Source organism: Nelumbo lutea, chromosome 5 (genome assembly GCF_056320005.1).
Source record: "Nelumbo lutea isolate HS-2025 chromosome 5, American lotus-T2T, whole genome shotgun sequence".
NCBI lineage: Eukaryota > Viridiplantae > Streptophyta > Magnoliopsida > Proteales > Nelumbonaceae > Nelumbo > Nelumbo lutea.
The window spans coordinates 21,417,932-21,433,598 of record NC_142688.1 but is presented as its reverse complement, the minus strand read 5'-3'; the positions used below and the strand labels follow the sequence as shown (position 1 = coordinate 21,433,598).

Here is a 15,667-nt window from a genome sequence, read left to right as displayed (position 1 = left end):
TGTCTATATGAAGTAATTTGTTGGTCGTATTTTTCGATACTTCAGTTTCATTTATGTTTTCAATCCACCCTACACTTTAAAAAAAACAAAAACCTATTTTTCTTAAACGATTTATACTTGAGAATTGTTTATTTCCTCTTCACCCAAATTGAGAGGAAAAGTTTGTTCGTTTGCATTGAATGTATGAAATTGAAATAAATTTTTTGAGAGGATTGTATTTTACCTAGTTTTGGATGTTGTTTTCGAAATTCGAATTATTCTGAAAAATGTCAATTGACCGTTTTAACTATGGATATAATAAGGTTTGTTTAAATATATAAACAATTTATTGATAACTAATAAAATGAATATGTAATCATTTATAAAGATGAGTAATTATAGTAATTAATTATTAATTATTAAATATTAAAAAACTAAATAATTGTATTTTAGGGAATTCAGTGAATATTAAAATATTTAAAACAGTTAATTATAATTATTTAATTAAAATGGGTTTAATAATAGGAAAATCTATGACGTATAAAAAGATATGGTATGGGAGGAATTTTGAGCAATGGAAGCCCACCCATGAATTAAATTATTGTTTTCAGCGTTTTGTTTAACAAGCCAAACTAACCTTTCATACTAAAAATTGACAAAATCAAGATACACTGGTCAATGTTTTAAATTAACCCACTATTTTGGGTGCGGTTGTTATTTCAACCATCATTGGTAAATCAGTTAGTCCTGATGAAGGAAGATTTGGCCCAACCTCACAGTTATGCGACATGTGGCAAAGATAACAGTTCGGCACAAAAGTAAGATTAAAAGTGCGAACACCAAGGGGACACCAGCGGACCGAATTCCCTATTGGGGCCCGAACTCACCTTTGGCCCCAAACCAGAAAGTAATCCGAACTGGCTTATTTTGTAACAGTTCGGGATACACTTCGCCAAATTGGTCGATCTTGTAACAGTTTATATTATACTTTGTCGAATTGGTCGATCTTGTAACAGTTCGGAATACATTTCGCCGAACCGTGTACATAAAGGATTTACCTCAGCCTAGTAATCTCGGGGGGGGGGGGGGGGGGGGTAGAGGAGGTCGCTCCCGTCATCGAAGCGGAGCCGAGCTGGATCGACCCACTTGTGAGCTTCCTGATAGATGGAACCCTCCCTGTAGAACGCAATGCGACCAAGAGGGTGCAGCACCAGGCAGCTAAATACGACATAATAGACGAACGGTTATACCGACGGTCCTACATGCTCCCCTGCTTGCGTTGCCTGCGACCTGTCGAAATCGATTTCGTACTCTGTGACACTCACGAAGGCCTGTGTGGTGGACACTTGGGGGCAGTGCATTCGCCCAAAAAGCATTTCGACAAGGATACTACTGGCCAACGATGAAGTCAGAAGTCGTCGAGCTCGTCAGAAAATGCGACAAGTGTCAAAAACACGCCACAATCCACCATCAGCCTGCTTTCGACCTAAAATACCTCGCCAACCCGTGGCCCTTTGCACAATGGGGCATCGACCTCCTGGGACCATTCTCGCCAGCAACAGGCGGAAGAAAATTCTTAGTTGTTGCAGTAGATTACTTCACGAAGTGGATAGAAGTCGAACATCTGGCAACTGTTACGGCCCGAAACATACAGAACTTCTTTTGGAAGAACATAGTATGTCGTTTCGGGTTACCTCGGGTACTAATTTTCGACAACGACAAACAGTTCAAAGATATCAAGTTCCAAGAGTGGTGCCAGAACATGGGGATTCGGAAAAACTTCACATCAGTCGTGCACCCGCAGGCAAATGGTCAGACGGAAGTAATGAACAGAGCCATCCTGCGCGGACTGAAAGCACATCTGGATCGAGCTAAGGGACTGTGGGCCAAAGAGCTACCAAGTGTCTTGTGGGCTCACCGAACTACAGAAAAAACTGCCACGGGAGAAACCCCTTTCAACCTCACCTACGGCACTGAAGCAAGTGATCCCGGCGGAAATCGAAGTACCAACATTGCAACTAGAAACGTACGATGATCGGACAAATGGAGATGAGTTACGTACCAACATTGACCTACTGGACGAGGTAAGGGACCTCGCGCATATCCGGACAGCGGCCTACCAGCAGCAGGTAGCTCGCTACTACAAGGCCAGAGTAAAGCAACGAAGTTTTCGAGTCGGCGACCTGGTCCTTCGTAAGATTATGGTGCCCGAACCCAGCGTGGGCAAACTTGGACCAAACTGGGAAGGGCCCTATAAAGTAAAGAGAGCGCTCGAGGGTGCATACGAGCTCGAAACCTTGGAAGGCAAACAAGTACCTCGAGCGTGGAACATCGTGAACTTAAGGCGATACTACCTATAAACCGCCAAACGAAGTGGACGAAATCAGGTCCTATGGGCCATGATGCAAAGCCAAGAGGAACATCGGCGTAAACAAGCAAAGAAAAGGGCATATTATCAACTCGACAAAGAAACAGTTCGGGAAAAAGGAACATGTGGGCAAAAAGATTATCTATTCCGTTGCAAGAAACAGTACATTGGCCATCAGAAGGCACTTACAAAAAAAAAATTGTTACATGCCCGGAGCTACTTCTTCGCCATCAGAAGGCACTTCAACAACACCCGAAGGCCCTGCCTCTCCTTCAGAGTCCGGCTCGCCATCGGCAGCATTGGCCATCTCCTGAGTTATACGCGAAGTGGATATGGCACTAACATCAAGGTCGGAGTACGTGTTCTGGATCATCCACCGGCTCAGTTTGAACCCCCTCCTGTAAGAATCCACCATCAGATCGTCAAAACGCAGAGAGGCAATGTAGTCTTCAACGGCCTTCTTCTTGGCGTCTTCAATGCCTTGGGAAAAAATTTGCGTTTTCTCCCTGATGTCCTCCTGAAGATATTCGACTTGATGCTGCAAATCCAACTTCAAGTCTGCCATGTGCTTGACAACGACCCCCATGGCCTTGGCATCATGCTGAGACCTCGCCTGCCTGGCCATTGCGACGCGAGCAGCCTCTTCGGCAGCATAAGCAGCCGCCTCAGCAGCTCGGGTATTCGCCTCTACAGCACGGAAAGCCTCTTCAGCAGCATGAGCGGCAGCCTCAGCAGCTCGCGCCTGTCACGAGTTCCTCTCCACTTGGGTTGCTAAGGCATGAATTGAAGAATTCATCTACCAAAAGAAACAATTGAGCAATGACAGCAAAAGCAACAGAAAATGAAAAAGGCAGACAAAATCTGACTTACCACCATAGCATGAGTTACGGCACGGCAGGAGACCTGGTTCACAGGAAGATCGGTCCACGCCTCGATCTCCTCAGGGAAAGTAGCCTCCTTACTCTTCTGAAGAGCGTAGTTCAGCGTCAACACGCTCCTGAACTCCCCTTGAGCTCCCGATCCCGAGGACCCAGAGTGAGCAGGAGCACTTGAGTTTGCAGGAGCGCCCGTATAAGTGGTCTCAGCGTAAGGCACCCCGGCAACTTCATGCATCGGTGGAGTCACCTCGGGCTCCCTAGGCAGATCCTCCGGCGTGTTGTCTGGAACTTGAGGCTCCTCTTCCGGGGGCAGCTCGGTACGAGTTCGCTTGGCGACCCGCTTCCTCATCTTCATACCTTGGAACAGACGCCCCCCACAAGTTCTCTCCGTGTCCATCACACCTGCAGAAACGAGTTCGACATCAGAAAAAATAAAGGAACAAAGCAACAAGAAACCGCAGAACTAGAAACCTACCCGAACTCAAGCCGGCCGCAATAAGCTTGGCCTCCGTTAAGTAGTAATGGCACTTCAAACCTAGCCGCGCCCATTGCCGGAGGCCCTTCACCGTCTCTTTGTCGAGAGTAACACCTGAATCAGGAGCAGCCTCACCCCACCCAGTCTGAAAGGGCCATCCTTGTGCACTTCACACACCGAAGTAGTCCCGCTTCCACACAGGGACTTTATTAGGAAGATCGTGCAGAAGCTTAAAGCCCGGGCAAGGAGAAAGGTAATACGACCGTCTTCCCCCAGGAAGAGAACCCGCCTGTCTCTTGAGCATCAAGATGGAGGAGAATATCTCTAAGTCTAAAGGGAAATTCTGCTCGCAAAAAAGGGAGACTGTCCCCACCAGGTTCCGAATAGAGTTCGAATGAAGTTGGCTAATGGTGACACCGAAGTGGTTTATGACTTCGACGAGAAGGGGGTGGAAAGGAAGTCGCAACCCCGCAGCAAGCTGCTCTCGAAAAATCACGATCTCATCAGGACCGTATTCCCAAGGAAAGCTACCCGAATGAATAAAATATGTATACCCCCAGGCAGATTGTAAGACACAAGTATAGATTGAAGCCCCTCAAGCATCATGGTCAAGGGACCAAACGTGTCTAGCATCCGACCTCGACGAGAGGTAGACGCCAAACTGCCCGAAGCGGCTTGGCCTACTGGTTCATAGTCCTCAGGTTCCACCTCAGGATCACTGAGGCAGTCGGGGGATACGGCTCGGTTTGTAGAACCTACGTCAGTCCTACTTGAAGAGTCGTCTGAGCTATCAAAGCTAGACATTGAGGAAAGGAGGTGGATTCAGGAAAGTACTCACCGGAAGAAAGTTTTGAAGGCTCCAGGGACGTGAACAAGCCAAAAAACCTTGGAGGATATGTAACTAGCCTAGACGCGATATGAAAAAAACTTGGATGCGAGCTGAAATGTTGGATGCGAGCTCAATAGGCAAACCGCAGAAGTGACAAATCGGCTGGGGTCCCCCACTATTTATAGCTACAGTAACCAAGAACCGACCGTGCAGATCAAAGACGATATGACGGCCCACATTTGCGCTGACCGCACGTCCCCTGAGGTCAAGACGTGATTGGCGCACGTCTTTCCGAAAAAAGTGAAACGTCAGCGCACGTCTTTCTGTAACTGACCGCGCCGCACGTCTCCCTGACAAATGCCAGCGCACGTCCAGCAGTGACGCACCTTTTTCTGACCCGCTGTCACATCCCAGCGGCGTGAATTTTTGAAATTCAAAATGCGCCGTCAGTTTCCCGCCTTCTCGAAAACCGAAGAACCCTCACAGAAGCAACTCGTGCAGTCAAGATTCAAAGGACGGGACAAATCCACCTACCACCTCGCAAAACTCCCCGCACCAGGGCAAGACCCTTGGCACGAGGAGTGGGGGGCAATTGATGAAGGAAGATTTGGCCCGACCTCACAGTTATGCGACACGTGGCAAAGACAACAGCTCGGCACAAAAGCAAGCCTAAAAGCGCGAACACCAAGGGGACACCAGCGGACCAAACTCCTTACTGGGGGCCCGAACTCACCCTTGGCCCCAAACCAGAAAGTAATCCGAGTTGGCCTACCTTGTAACAATTCGGGATACACCTCGCCGAACTAGCCGATCTTGTAACATTTCGGAATACACCTCGCCGAACTGGCCAACCTTGTAAACAGTTCGGGATACACGCCGAACTGGCCTACCTTCAGTTCGGGATATACCTTGCCGAACTGGCCAACCTTGTAGTAGTTCGGGATACACCTCGTCGAACTGGCCCGCCCTATACATGCCTCCGAACTCAAGACTTTGCATCGTTCACCACTCTGCATCACCTTCTGGGCACCAAAACCAAACAAGTCATACCATGCCTGACACTGAGGAAGTCCGTACCCGAGGGCGCCGCACCCGACTGACTTCGGATCTGACGCTTGACAACTGCACTCTAAAACGGCCACCTGCCACCGCCATCTCCAGTTAGAGAGACGGTTAGGCAGTGGCGGTTCTGTCCCAGCAGAAAGGACGATGGTTAAATTGACGGACGCAAGAGTAATCATACCCGACCTGACAAGGGCCTCAGAGCGAGTGCGCGAAGTGATTATAAGAACCCCCTGCCCCCAACAAACAAGGTATGTGAACTTTGCGCTATCTGGTCTACACTCTGCCTTTGAGAGATTACTAACTTGAGCTTCGGAGTTATCACACCGGGTTCCCCCCGGAGCTTTCTTCTTTCCCGTTTCAGGCTCCCCGACGCTCCAGCTCAGAGGCGAGTTCGTTGACAGCTAAGACCGGCCGGATTGCGCTCCATCAAGTCCCATTCCATGTCATAGTTAAATAAATAAATGTATATATATATATATATATATATATATATATATGTATGTATTTAAGTATAAATGCATATTTTATTAATAAATAATGTATAATTGTATTTTATATAAATATATATTATTTTATATTTTGAATTTAATTTTTAATTTTTTTTTATAAAAATGTTAAAAATTACCTATAGACACCTTAGGACTTAGGACGCATTGGTTTTGAAGAGTTACTCAAAATTAAAAATAATAATAATAAAAAAAAAACGATTACTTCAACCAGATTTTGTATATAACATTATATATGCAGTTTTTGGGTTTGAATGGATATACATTAAATATGCAGTTTTTGGGTTGAATGGGTCAAGTTGAACTCTTACAGGTTAGGTGGTTTTTTTGAGGTCAATGTTTTTTTACAAAAGGGCTGGAATTAAGGCAGGTAATTGTTTGAATAGTTTAACGGGATGGCTCAATGATAGGTTGAAAATATTTGTATATGGATGGGTCAATGATAGATTGAAAACATTGGTAATTGTTTGGATTGGTTTTTAGTTTGGTTGGAGTTTCATAGTTTTGCAAATATTACAAACTTAAATTCGAATTCAATTCAATTATTAATTGGATGCAAATCTCAAAATTCGAATTTCAATCTGGTTATTAATTGAACGCAAGTAGCAAAATCATGGTTTTCAAAATCGGAGTGGACTGGATGATCGGAGTGGAAAAACCGGTTTCATTGTTTTGTTGATTTTGGTTAGCAAATTGCTGACCAGCCGGTTAATCGTTCAAACGGTTTTGACTATTATTAAATTTTTTTTTATTTTTTTTGTTAGAACAGGTTGACCATTTGGGTTGAACGGTCAAATTGTTCGAATCGGACCCTAACCGGTTCGGTCTTAAAAACCATGGAAGAAAGATAGACTTCTTAATTACAGTTTCAACTCTCAAGCCTACAGATATGAATGTTGGATGCAGAATTTGAGCCAAAGTTAAAGCTTTTATGTCCAATTATTGTGAAACCACATCTGGCTATACAGCTCCCAAGTGTCTCCAAAGTTTTTGGTATTGTTGACAAGGTCTATACTAAACCATTTTCTTAAATTACTGCCTTAATGCAATTGTTGTTTTCTGTAAGGTTTCAAGTTTCATGACTACATTTGCAGTAATAATAGATATCCTGCCTTTGGTTTCTTTGCCAATTGTCTGCAATAGTCATTATACCTTTATCTTGAGAAGTTGGAGTTATTTGAGTTTCAGATGTGGTATTATATTATACGTTTTCTGCATGCCCTTTCAATGAAATTATTCTGGGTTTTAGAAATTAAACCCTCTTTCAGTGAAGCGATTCAGAGTTTCAGAACTAAAAACCTCGAGATGGGTACTTTCAGAAATGGGTCTATTGTTAAGTGCAGTTCGGTGACCCAAATGAGCACCTTTTCTGACCTGAAGATACTCCCTGTCCTCTTCTCAATTTTCCTCCCCTTATGCTTTCACTTTCTTGGCTGACTAAATAATTAACACAAATGAGCACACCATACCATGCATTCCAGTCCAACACCCTTTTCTATCCAAATGCTTTGGGCGTGTTAACAGTTAGGACCCACTAAATGTTAATACTGTTGAACCCACCAACTTGTGCAGGCAACACTCAATTTATCAAATCTACAAATACCTCGTAGCTCCTGGGGCTGGAGCAAGTCATCAGTTTTCCAAGTAATGACGAGAAAATTGCCTCAGACGTCTTTACTAAGACGTATTTCTCTAGCTGCGTATATTTTTGGAATGTATTGTCAGATTGGGTGAGTTCAATTGTTGGTTTGGTGATAGAACCATCACTGATGTAGGCATATTTGGTCGGTTCATCGGACCTTGGCACGCGGCATTGGTCAAGAGTATGACAGTTTCTTAAGGGCATTCGGGTAATTCCCACCCTTTGCGATCGTAGAGTATTTAATGCAGGTGCATGTCGGGTGCATCTGCTCCTGAGCCACTAACATGGGGTCATGGTCGGCCAATGCCTTTTTAAACCCTCTTACATGATCAATATATGGGACAGTTGTACATTGTGCATTACTCTCCATATGGTCAAGTCTTATTATAAAAGGGGCACTACAGCTATAGGTACATACACATACTTGAGCTATCACTTACACTCTTGTGGTGACATTTACTTACTTTGAACTCTCGGTTAACTTGACCGTTAGAATTCTCACCCTTGAAACATTAACGTTTTTTTATTCTTAGCAGGTGAGACCCACAGCCTTCGGACCTCGAAAATTATCCCATTGCCCTCGGCTTCAGAATTGGCAGCATCAACCACCTTAGAATAGAATTAGCTCTCTCACTCCTTGCCTTCTATTCAGTTCTTCGCCATAGTTTTATTAGTAACAGAAGGATGTGCCATTGAATAAAGACAAACTACCTAAGGAAGCAGATAATATCCACCAAAAGCATCGGCATAATCACCTTCCCACATGTGAAGCAGCGAACTGGAATTATCATCTTTTCTTTACCCTAGTTTAGCTCACTCTCTCTATATTCTTCCTCTCTTGTTCTCACCTATCTATCGACAAACTAGGTGTGTTCACGGTCTAATTCAGTGCAGTTTGGAGAAGATTTTATACCAAACCAGTAAATTACGGTTTAAAAATTTTCTAAGTTGAACCAAACCATTTTGGTATGGAAATCAAACCATACTAAACCGTTTGGTGCAGTTTCTAATATGGTCTGGGAATCTTGGACCATTTTATGATTTTTTTAGGTTTAACCCAATTAGAAAGCCCAAATAACTCCCCTAAAAATTAAAACTTAAAACATTTATTTATTATTTTATTATAAAATAAAGAATTCACTATATATTTATAATTTTATACATTCCATTCAGATATATTATATATAATTTCAATTTACGATTTATGATTTAATTCAATTTATAAAATTGAATAAACTATCCTAAATCGAATATAAACCGAAACAAACTACAAATTAAATTTGATTTTTGCGGTTTGAACCATATATGAACACCCCTACAAATGGAGGTAGAAATGATAATTTACAAAAACCGCCAATCTGATATTGGCTATTAGGATTCGATCCAATAGGGGCGATTTGACTTCAATCCAATTTTGAAAAGAATCCTATTATTTGTGATACGATCCGATTAAAAATCCTGGCAGGGGTATCTGAATCTGGTAAATCGTATCAGATTCGATTTCGGATTGGATCGAGACCCGTTCAGTTTGCATCATCCCTACTCTTAAGCAACTGGAAACAATCCTAGTCCCAAACTCAGTCACAGGTGAGCATTTTTTGGCTTTTTTTTCTCATGAATATAATAAAGCTTTTAGAACCCTTTTGAGCCCAAACTCATTTGCAAATCTGGAAATTGTGGTGACGTTTTGACTATGGTTTCACCCTCTTGACACTGTACAGAACAATCCTAGTCCTCTCATTCAAAAAAAGATGAATCGTTTTCTCTTACCAAAACCAAGGTGAATAATGCCACATTATATAGAACAGAAATGTATTTACAGGGAATGCTGTTGATAAATAAACTCAAGAATAATTGAAGTGACTAATGAGTGAAAAGAATTTGTTTTATAATTTAATGGCAATTTTTACAAACTACAAAATTATTTCACCTTTTCCTATACTGTTGTGTACTTCCCAAACGGACAACTCATCTTCACCTTGACCTCTCAACATCACCTCCCCCTGCAGCTTTGGATGGAAACGAGAACGGTGCTCTATCAGTGACAGTAGTGCCTGGTCGGGGAGGAAGGGGGGCTTCACGGGCTGCCCGGTGCTCCTACAGAATATGAAACAAACACATCTAAGTACCAGCCAATAATAACTCATGGATATTAACAATTTCAGAGTACACATGCTTGTTGAAAATTGAACCCAAGGAAGTTAATAGAGAATCAAACACTTGCAATCTTAAGATGAATAAAAAACATGGAATAGATGGAGTTAAAGAATGCAAGCATTAATCATGTTTTTAGAAATCCTCCACCAGTAATTTCTACCAGCAAGTACTTCGATGACATGCAGATGCAATATGGAACTTTGAATTTATCGTAAAATTCAAATGTTGTTTCCATGTGAGACATACAACTGGGTTCTGTCAAGCAAAATAATGTTTGGGCCCAATTCAATCAATTTTCTAGCTCAAAAACAAACTATAGACATATTTGCCAAATGATAGTATGGGCTTCTTTTGGTAGCACTGCCTGGATTGTCCACAAGCAGGTATTGGATGGTCTGAATTATTCCATTCGCAGAATTTGATTAATGTTTGGGCCCAATTCAATCAATTTTCTAGCTCAAAAACAAACCATAGATATATTGGCCATATGATAATATGGGCTTCTTTTGGTAGCACTGCCTGGATATGTTGAACCAAGTAGAAAGGATCAATGCGAAATGAAAGTTTCAGAGCCACTGATAACAACTCAAGTTGCTGAACTGAATGACCTATTGCTTTGTCATTTAGTGGATAAAATAATTAAATAATAAACTATCAAAAGGTATGGTTATCTACCCAATTACTTCATCCATCAAGGAGTTCACAACCACATTGAAAACTTCTTCACTAGGAGACAAAGCAATAAGCATTTTAGTTCAGCCACTTCATATGTTATCAAACAGTTTCCTTAGTACCCAATTAAGCCTACACAGTAGAGAACTTCATTGAAATTTACTAATACTATGTTAACCCTATTAGCTAGCTTTTGAAGAGCTCTTCAAGAACTTCCTTGTCAAATAAAGTTCCTAAACAAGTTCTCTCGTGTTGACCATTGATATAAGAGAAACAAATGCCAACATATATAAAACCCTATGAAGAGTTTTATTTGCATCCAAGAACTACTAATAGGTGCCAAAAAAGTCCAAATCTATTGGCCACACTCTGATGGTGCAACCACTCTTGATAGAGAAACAATTACGAAGTCCCTAAGAGTATTTAGATTAGTAGTTGGAAATTATGAAATATTGTAAGATATAGCCATTAACAAAATCATTTGTAGCACATTTTGCACCTCTTGAAGCAACACAAAATTGTAGAAGAATAATTGGGATAATTGGGCTTACAGCACGGAAGGGAAACTCATCTGCTTCCAGCATGTGTACAACCTGCCCCATTTTTGGCCGCTTGTTAGCATCTAGATCAATGCAACGAAGACAAACCAACATTACCCTCTTCAATGCTCTTGGTGAGGGCTGAGCATCAATCAGAGGGTCTACCACTTCTTCTGCGCAATGACTTGCTACCTTCCCTTTAAACCACTCAACCAAGTTCACCTGCCAATGCGATTCGGATGCATGCAAATTTAGGTAACATATCTCATGAGCACAACAGATAAAAGAAAAATGAATCTTCCAAAAAAAAAAAACAGATAAAAGAAAAAGGAAAAAGCTTTGATTACCTCTCCCGATGGTCTAGAATAATCAACTGGGCTCCTCCCTGAGATTATTTCCATAAGTAGTATACCAAAACTGTACACATCACTGCTCTCACTAAGCATACCCGTGCTTGCATACTCAGGAGATACATATCTGCATCAAAGAAGTGCCAATACATATTATTATTAGCACCCACCAAAATAACTAGTAATAAATAGAAGAATCATCTAGGATTCAAGAAAGAACAAACCCAAATGTCCCCATTACTCGTGTGGTTACATAGCTTGCTTCTGAACCTAAGAGCTTTGCCAGTCCAAAATCTGAGACTTTTGGGTTCCATTTATTATCCAGAAGAATGTTACTGGATTTGATATCACGGTGCACAACTTTTGGTTCTAGTCCTTCGTGCAAATAAGCTAAACTGTAAGAAAACACATAAGAAAGATTAAAGAGTAGAAGAGGCTCCACTGGTGACAAAAGAATATATAAAAAATAAAAGAAACAGCCAACAGAACCAAACCTGATATCCTGCCCACTACTCTCAACCCGCCTTGAATTGCAGCCACACATCGCCATCTTGTATTGTGAGATATGCGGCTGCAATGTCCTGTGGGCAGGCGCAGGTAGAGAAAGTGAGTAGAAAATCTGGCTGGAACTGGGGAGACAAAACTGAGAAAAATGTGACAGATATTAGAATAAAGATTTGTGCAGTCTATTGTATTGTAAGTTCCACAAGCATGTAACTGTTGTAACTGAACAAAAACTTTAATGTCATTATATGATAAATGTCATGCAATATTAGATTAACACAAGTAATTGGGTTCAAAAGTAATATAATAAAAATAATTTGCAAACTTAAAGCAGTACAACAAAAATTTGCATCATAAAATTGATTCCCCATCAAAAGCCTTCAGTGAGAAGACTCCACGACTTTCAGTTTTTTCAATGTAATCTCAGTCAATTTCCGGTACAAGTAGGGCTGCTAATGGATTAGATAATAATTTGGATCCGATCCAAATAAAACCAAACATATATCTTAATGAGAAGATTCACCGAAAACCTCAGTTCAATATGATTAAGCAGATCTAATTAACAAAAGTTCAATCAGTAAAACTAGCTTGAGCACTGTCTCCAAACTCTCTTGGAGGACTAATTTTAGTTGAGTTTTAAAAGGTTAAAAGATCCAAGTCTGATTTTAGTCAAATCCATAAAATGTAAATATGCAACTTGATTGAGTCGAGAATTTGCAATATGGGATCTGTTTGAATGTGGATATGTTTGTTGCAACTTGCATTCAAAAACATGCTGACCATGAATACCCAAAATGGATTTTATAAACAGACACAAAAAAACTAAACAAATTAATCCACACTATCATCTCTTAAGAAGAATTTGATACAATATGGAAAAATGTCCTGCGACTAACAGTTCACAAAATGACCAGATTTTCACACTAGAAGTTTCTAAATTATGCTTAAATAGGTCAATCAAATTAACAAATAAGCCTTATTAATCAATGCATTTAAAATTAAAAGTATTTCTTTTAGTGATTGTAAAAAAGAAAGAAAGATGAAGAAACTGATAATAAGATAGAATATCACACCCTTTTGCTGTTCCTATGGCAATTTTCATGCGAATATCCCATGTCAAAGGACTAACTGGCCCAACATCACCATGCAACCATTGCTCCAAATTGCCATTATCTACATACTCGTATACAAGCATCCTGAAAAACCAGTACAAGCATCTTAGGAAAATAAAAATAAGGAATCCTTGTTCACTTCCATCTAGAGAAAATGATAGCATCCCAAATTTCTCACATAGGAAATACCTCTGAGGACCATCTGCACAATATCCAACAAGTCCTACAAGATTTTTATGCCTTACTTTCCCAATGGCTTCAACTTCAACCTTGAACTCCTTCTCTGCCTGACCCCTACAAGTAAGATGATCACATATAGTTAATTCTCACCCATAAATTACTGCAGTAGATATAGAAGTAAAAAATAAGCAATACATGCAAGTTTAAAGCTGAAAAGAAAAAGGAAAAGAAAAACCTACAGTATAGTTCTACTTCTATATTACAATTCATGAAGAACAATTTCGTTCTTCCATGTTCTTTGTAATTTTTTTTTTGATGAATCATGTTCTTTGTAAAATTACATCCTGCGTTCTTTATTTCTGGAAAACCTTCAAGAACTGATACCACACTAAAAGCCCAAGTAAGGTATTATCTCAATCATGGAAACTAAGCAATATCCCCAAGTCTTCAACATCTAATGAGAACAAAACTCAAAAGCCTCCCCAAAATCTACCAGAGGAATTTTCTGTAAACTTTTAAAAATTTAGAAAAAACAAACCGTTTCAGATGCCTAGGAAGATTATTAATATATTAAAAAAGCAATAACGATCAATCACCTTTGAAGGGGGAGCATATGGGTATCCATATAGACCAACTATGAGGTAACAAAAGAAAAAGGTTCTACCTTTAAATAATTAGTTACTGAGTTCAGAGTGTAGTAACTTGTCTGGTTACAGTCTTTCTTTAAGCATACAACCAGAAAAAGTAAAAGAAACAGCCCAGTCTATAAGTCTTCTAATTTGCGCCAGTACAATTAATTTCCAGAATTACGCTGGCCTTTTTCTCGAGACCTTCGAAATGAGTCGGCACACACTCTGTCATTAACAACATGGTCAAGATCAAACATGTACCGGCGGCCTCCGTCACAAACGGGAGCCAAACGACATAGAGACGATAATCTCGACTTATAATTTTTAGTACGACTTGAAGAAATTTTTTTACAAAGAAGTAATAAAAAACATATATGAAAGAAATGCAAATAATAAAAAAATGCACCGCTCTCAACAGAAGAAAAAAATATTAGATTTCTTTTTTTTTAATAATATTATTTTGCCATACTCACTTGTTATTGAAAAGGTTCTTCACTGCAACTATTGAACTGTCAGGCAAAACCCCTCTGAAAACGACTCCGTAACCGCCTTCTCCGATGACATTGTCGCTGGAGAACCCATTGGTGGCGATTTCCAGCTCTTTCAAAGCATACCACCGGCCCCACCCGATATTCGAATTCTCGGCCGAAACACCCGACGACGAACTCTGGCTCCCACCAGATGCGTTGCTCTCTGTGCTCCGACTTCTGGCATTAGTCGCCTTGTTAGAGTCCACTTTGACAGATTGTTTCTCCTCTTTCCCCTCCCTATCTGTGTCGCCGATCTTGTCGTCCTCACTCGGATCCGAAACTTTAATATCTACGATCTCCTTAGAGACCGTCGAAGTTAAACCTACCGTTTGCTTTGCACGCTTTCGTCGCTTCCTGGAGTTTCGACATCGACGGACGGAGAGAAGTATCACAAGAATGACGGCGATGACACACACGGCGCAGATTCCGATAACGATGTACAGCTTTAGGCCGAAAATTGGCGTCTTCGCCATGAGCTTAGGAGATGGAGATGTATCTGAGCTATGGTGATCTTCGGCAGTGTGTTTTCCGGAAGCCACCATCATCTGCAGGGAGATGAGAACGGTAAGGACTGATCCCCACCAACGAGAAAAGACACCATGAATCTCCACCGCATTTCAAAGAAAAAGAGAGAGGGATCAAGTATCCGTTGGAAAGACGTTTGAGTGCATCAGCTAAAGAGAAACCCTAAAAAGTCTATGGATGAATGCTCGGAAAGCGACGCGTTGGAATTCTGAGTTGAGAGAGAGGGAGGGAGAGGGAAAGAAGGAGACGCATTGAGCGTCGCAGTGAAGACTCACTGAGGAGGGGGTTATGTGCTTCTTTGCCTACTGGGCAAATGAGAGAGAGTAGCAACGCAACGCCAGTGCGTTCTCAACGGGTAGTCGGGTACCAGGTAAAAGGCGGAAAGGGAGCCAAAAGAAGGGCCCATCAGTTTTATGGGCCTTGGCTGCAGCAAATATTTACGATTTGTACCACCCCGACTGACGCCCAGTTAGAGAAAGGTGAACTGACCAAAATAACCCTAGAAACGATGTTTGACGGAGGTTAGTTGGTTGAGAATTAGGGAGCTGGGTCATAACAAATAAAATAAATGAATAGGGATATAAATGGAATTAAAAAGACAAGTAATGGTATAGCCTATAGGTGTTGACAGTTGACACCGATTGTTTGCTTGAAATAGGTGATTAACTGATTACATTAGTTAATGGGCTGGGCTGGGCTGGGTCATCTTTTGACAGCAACAGCACAT

The 15,667-nt window shown here is 41.2% G+C and overlaps 1 protein-coding gene across 2 annotated transcripts; it reads right to left on the bottom strand.

Moving 5' to 3' along the window:
• Window positions 1-9,523: 9,523 nt before the first annotated feature.
• On the bottom strand, window positions 9,524-15,344 carry LOC148850899 (putative receptor-like serine/threonine-protein kinase At4g34500). Of its 2 annotated transcripts, XM_088944654.1 has the most exons (8): window positions 14,359-15,319; window positions 13,266-13,370; window positions 13,038-13,160; window positions 11,955-12,041; window positions 11,685-11,855; window positions 11,458-11,587; window positions 11,123-11,332; window positions 9,524-9,839 (listed from the first exon to the last, which is right to left on the bottom strand). In XM_088944654.1, exons 1-8 carry the CDS (start codon window positions 14,958-14,960, stop codon window positions 9,717-9,719), a joined length of 1,551 nt encoding a protein of 516 aa, XP_088800780.1. In that variant the 5' UTR covers window positions 14,961-15,319; the 3' UTR covers window positions 9,524-9,716. The 2 variants fall into 2 exon arrangements, with proteins under 2 accessions (XP_088800780.1, XP_088800781.1); XM_088944655.1 differs by lacking the exon at window positions 11,955-12,041 and having other exon boundaries at window positions 14,359-15,344.
• Window positions 15,345-15,667: the final 323 nt, after the last annotated feature.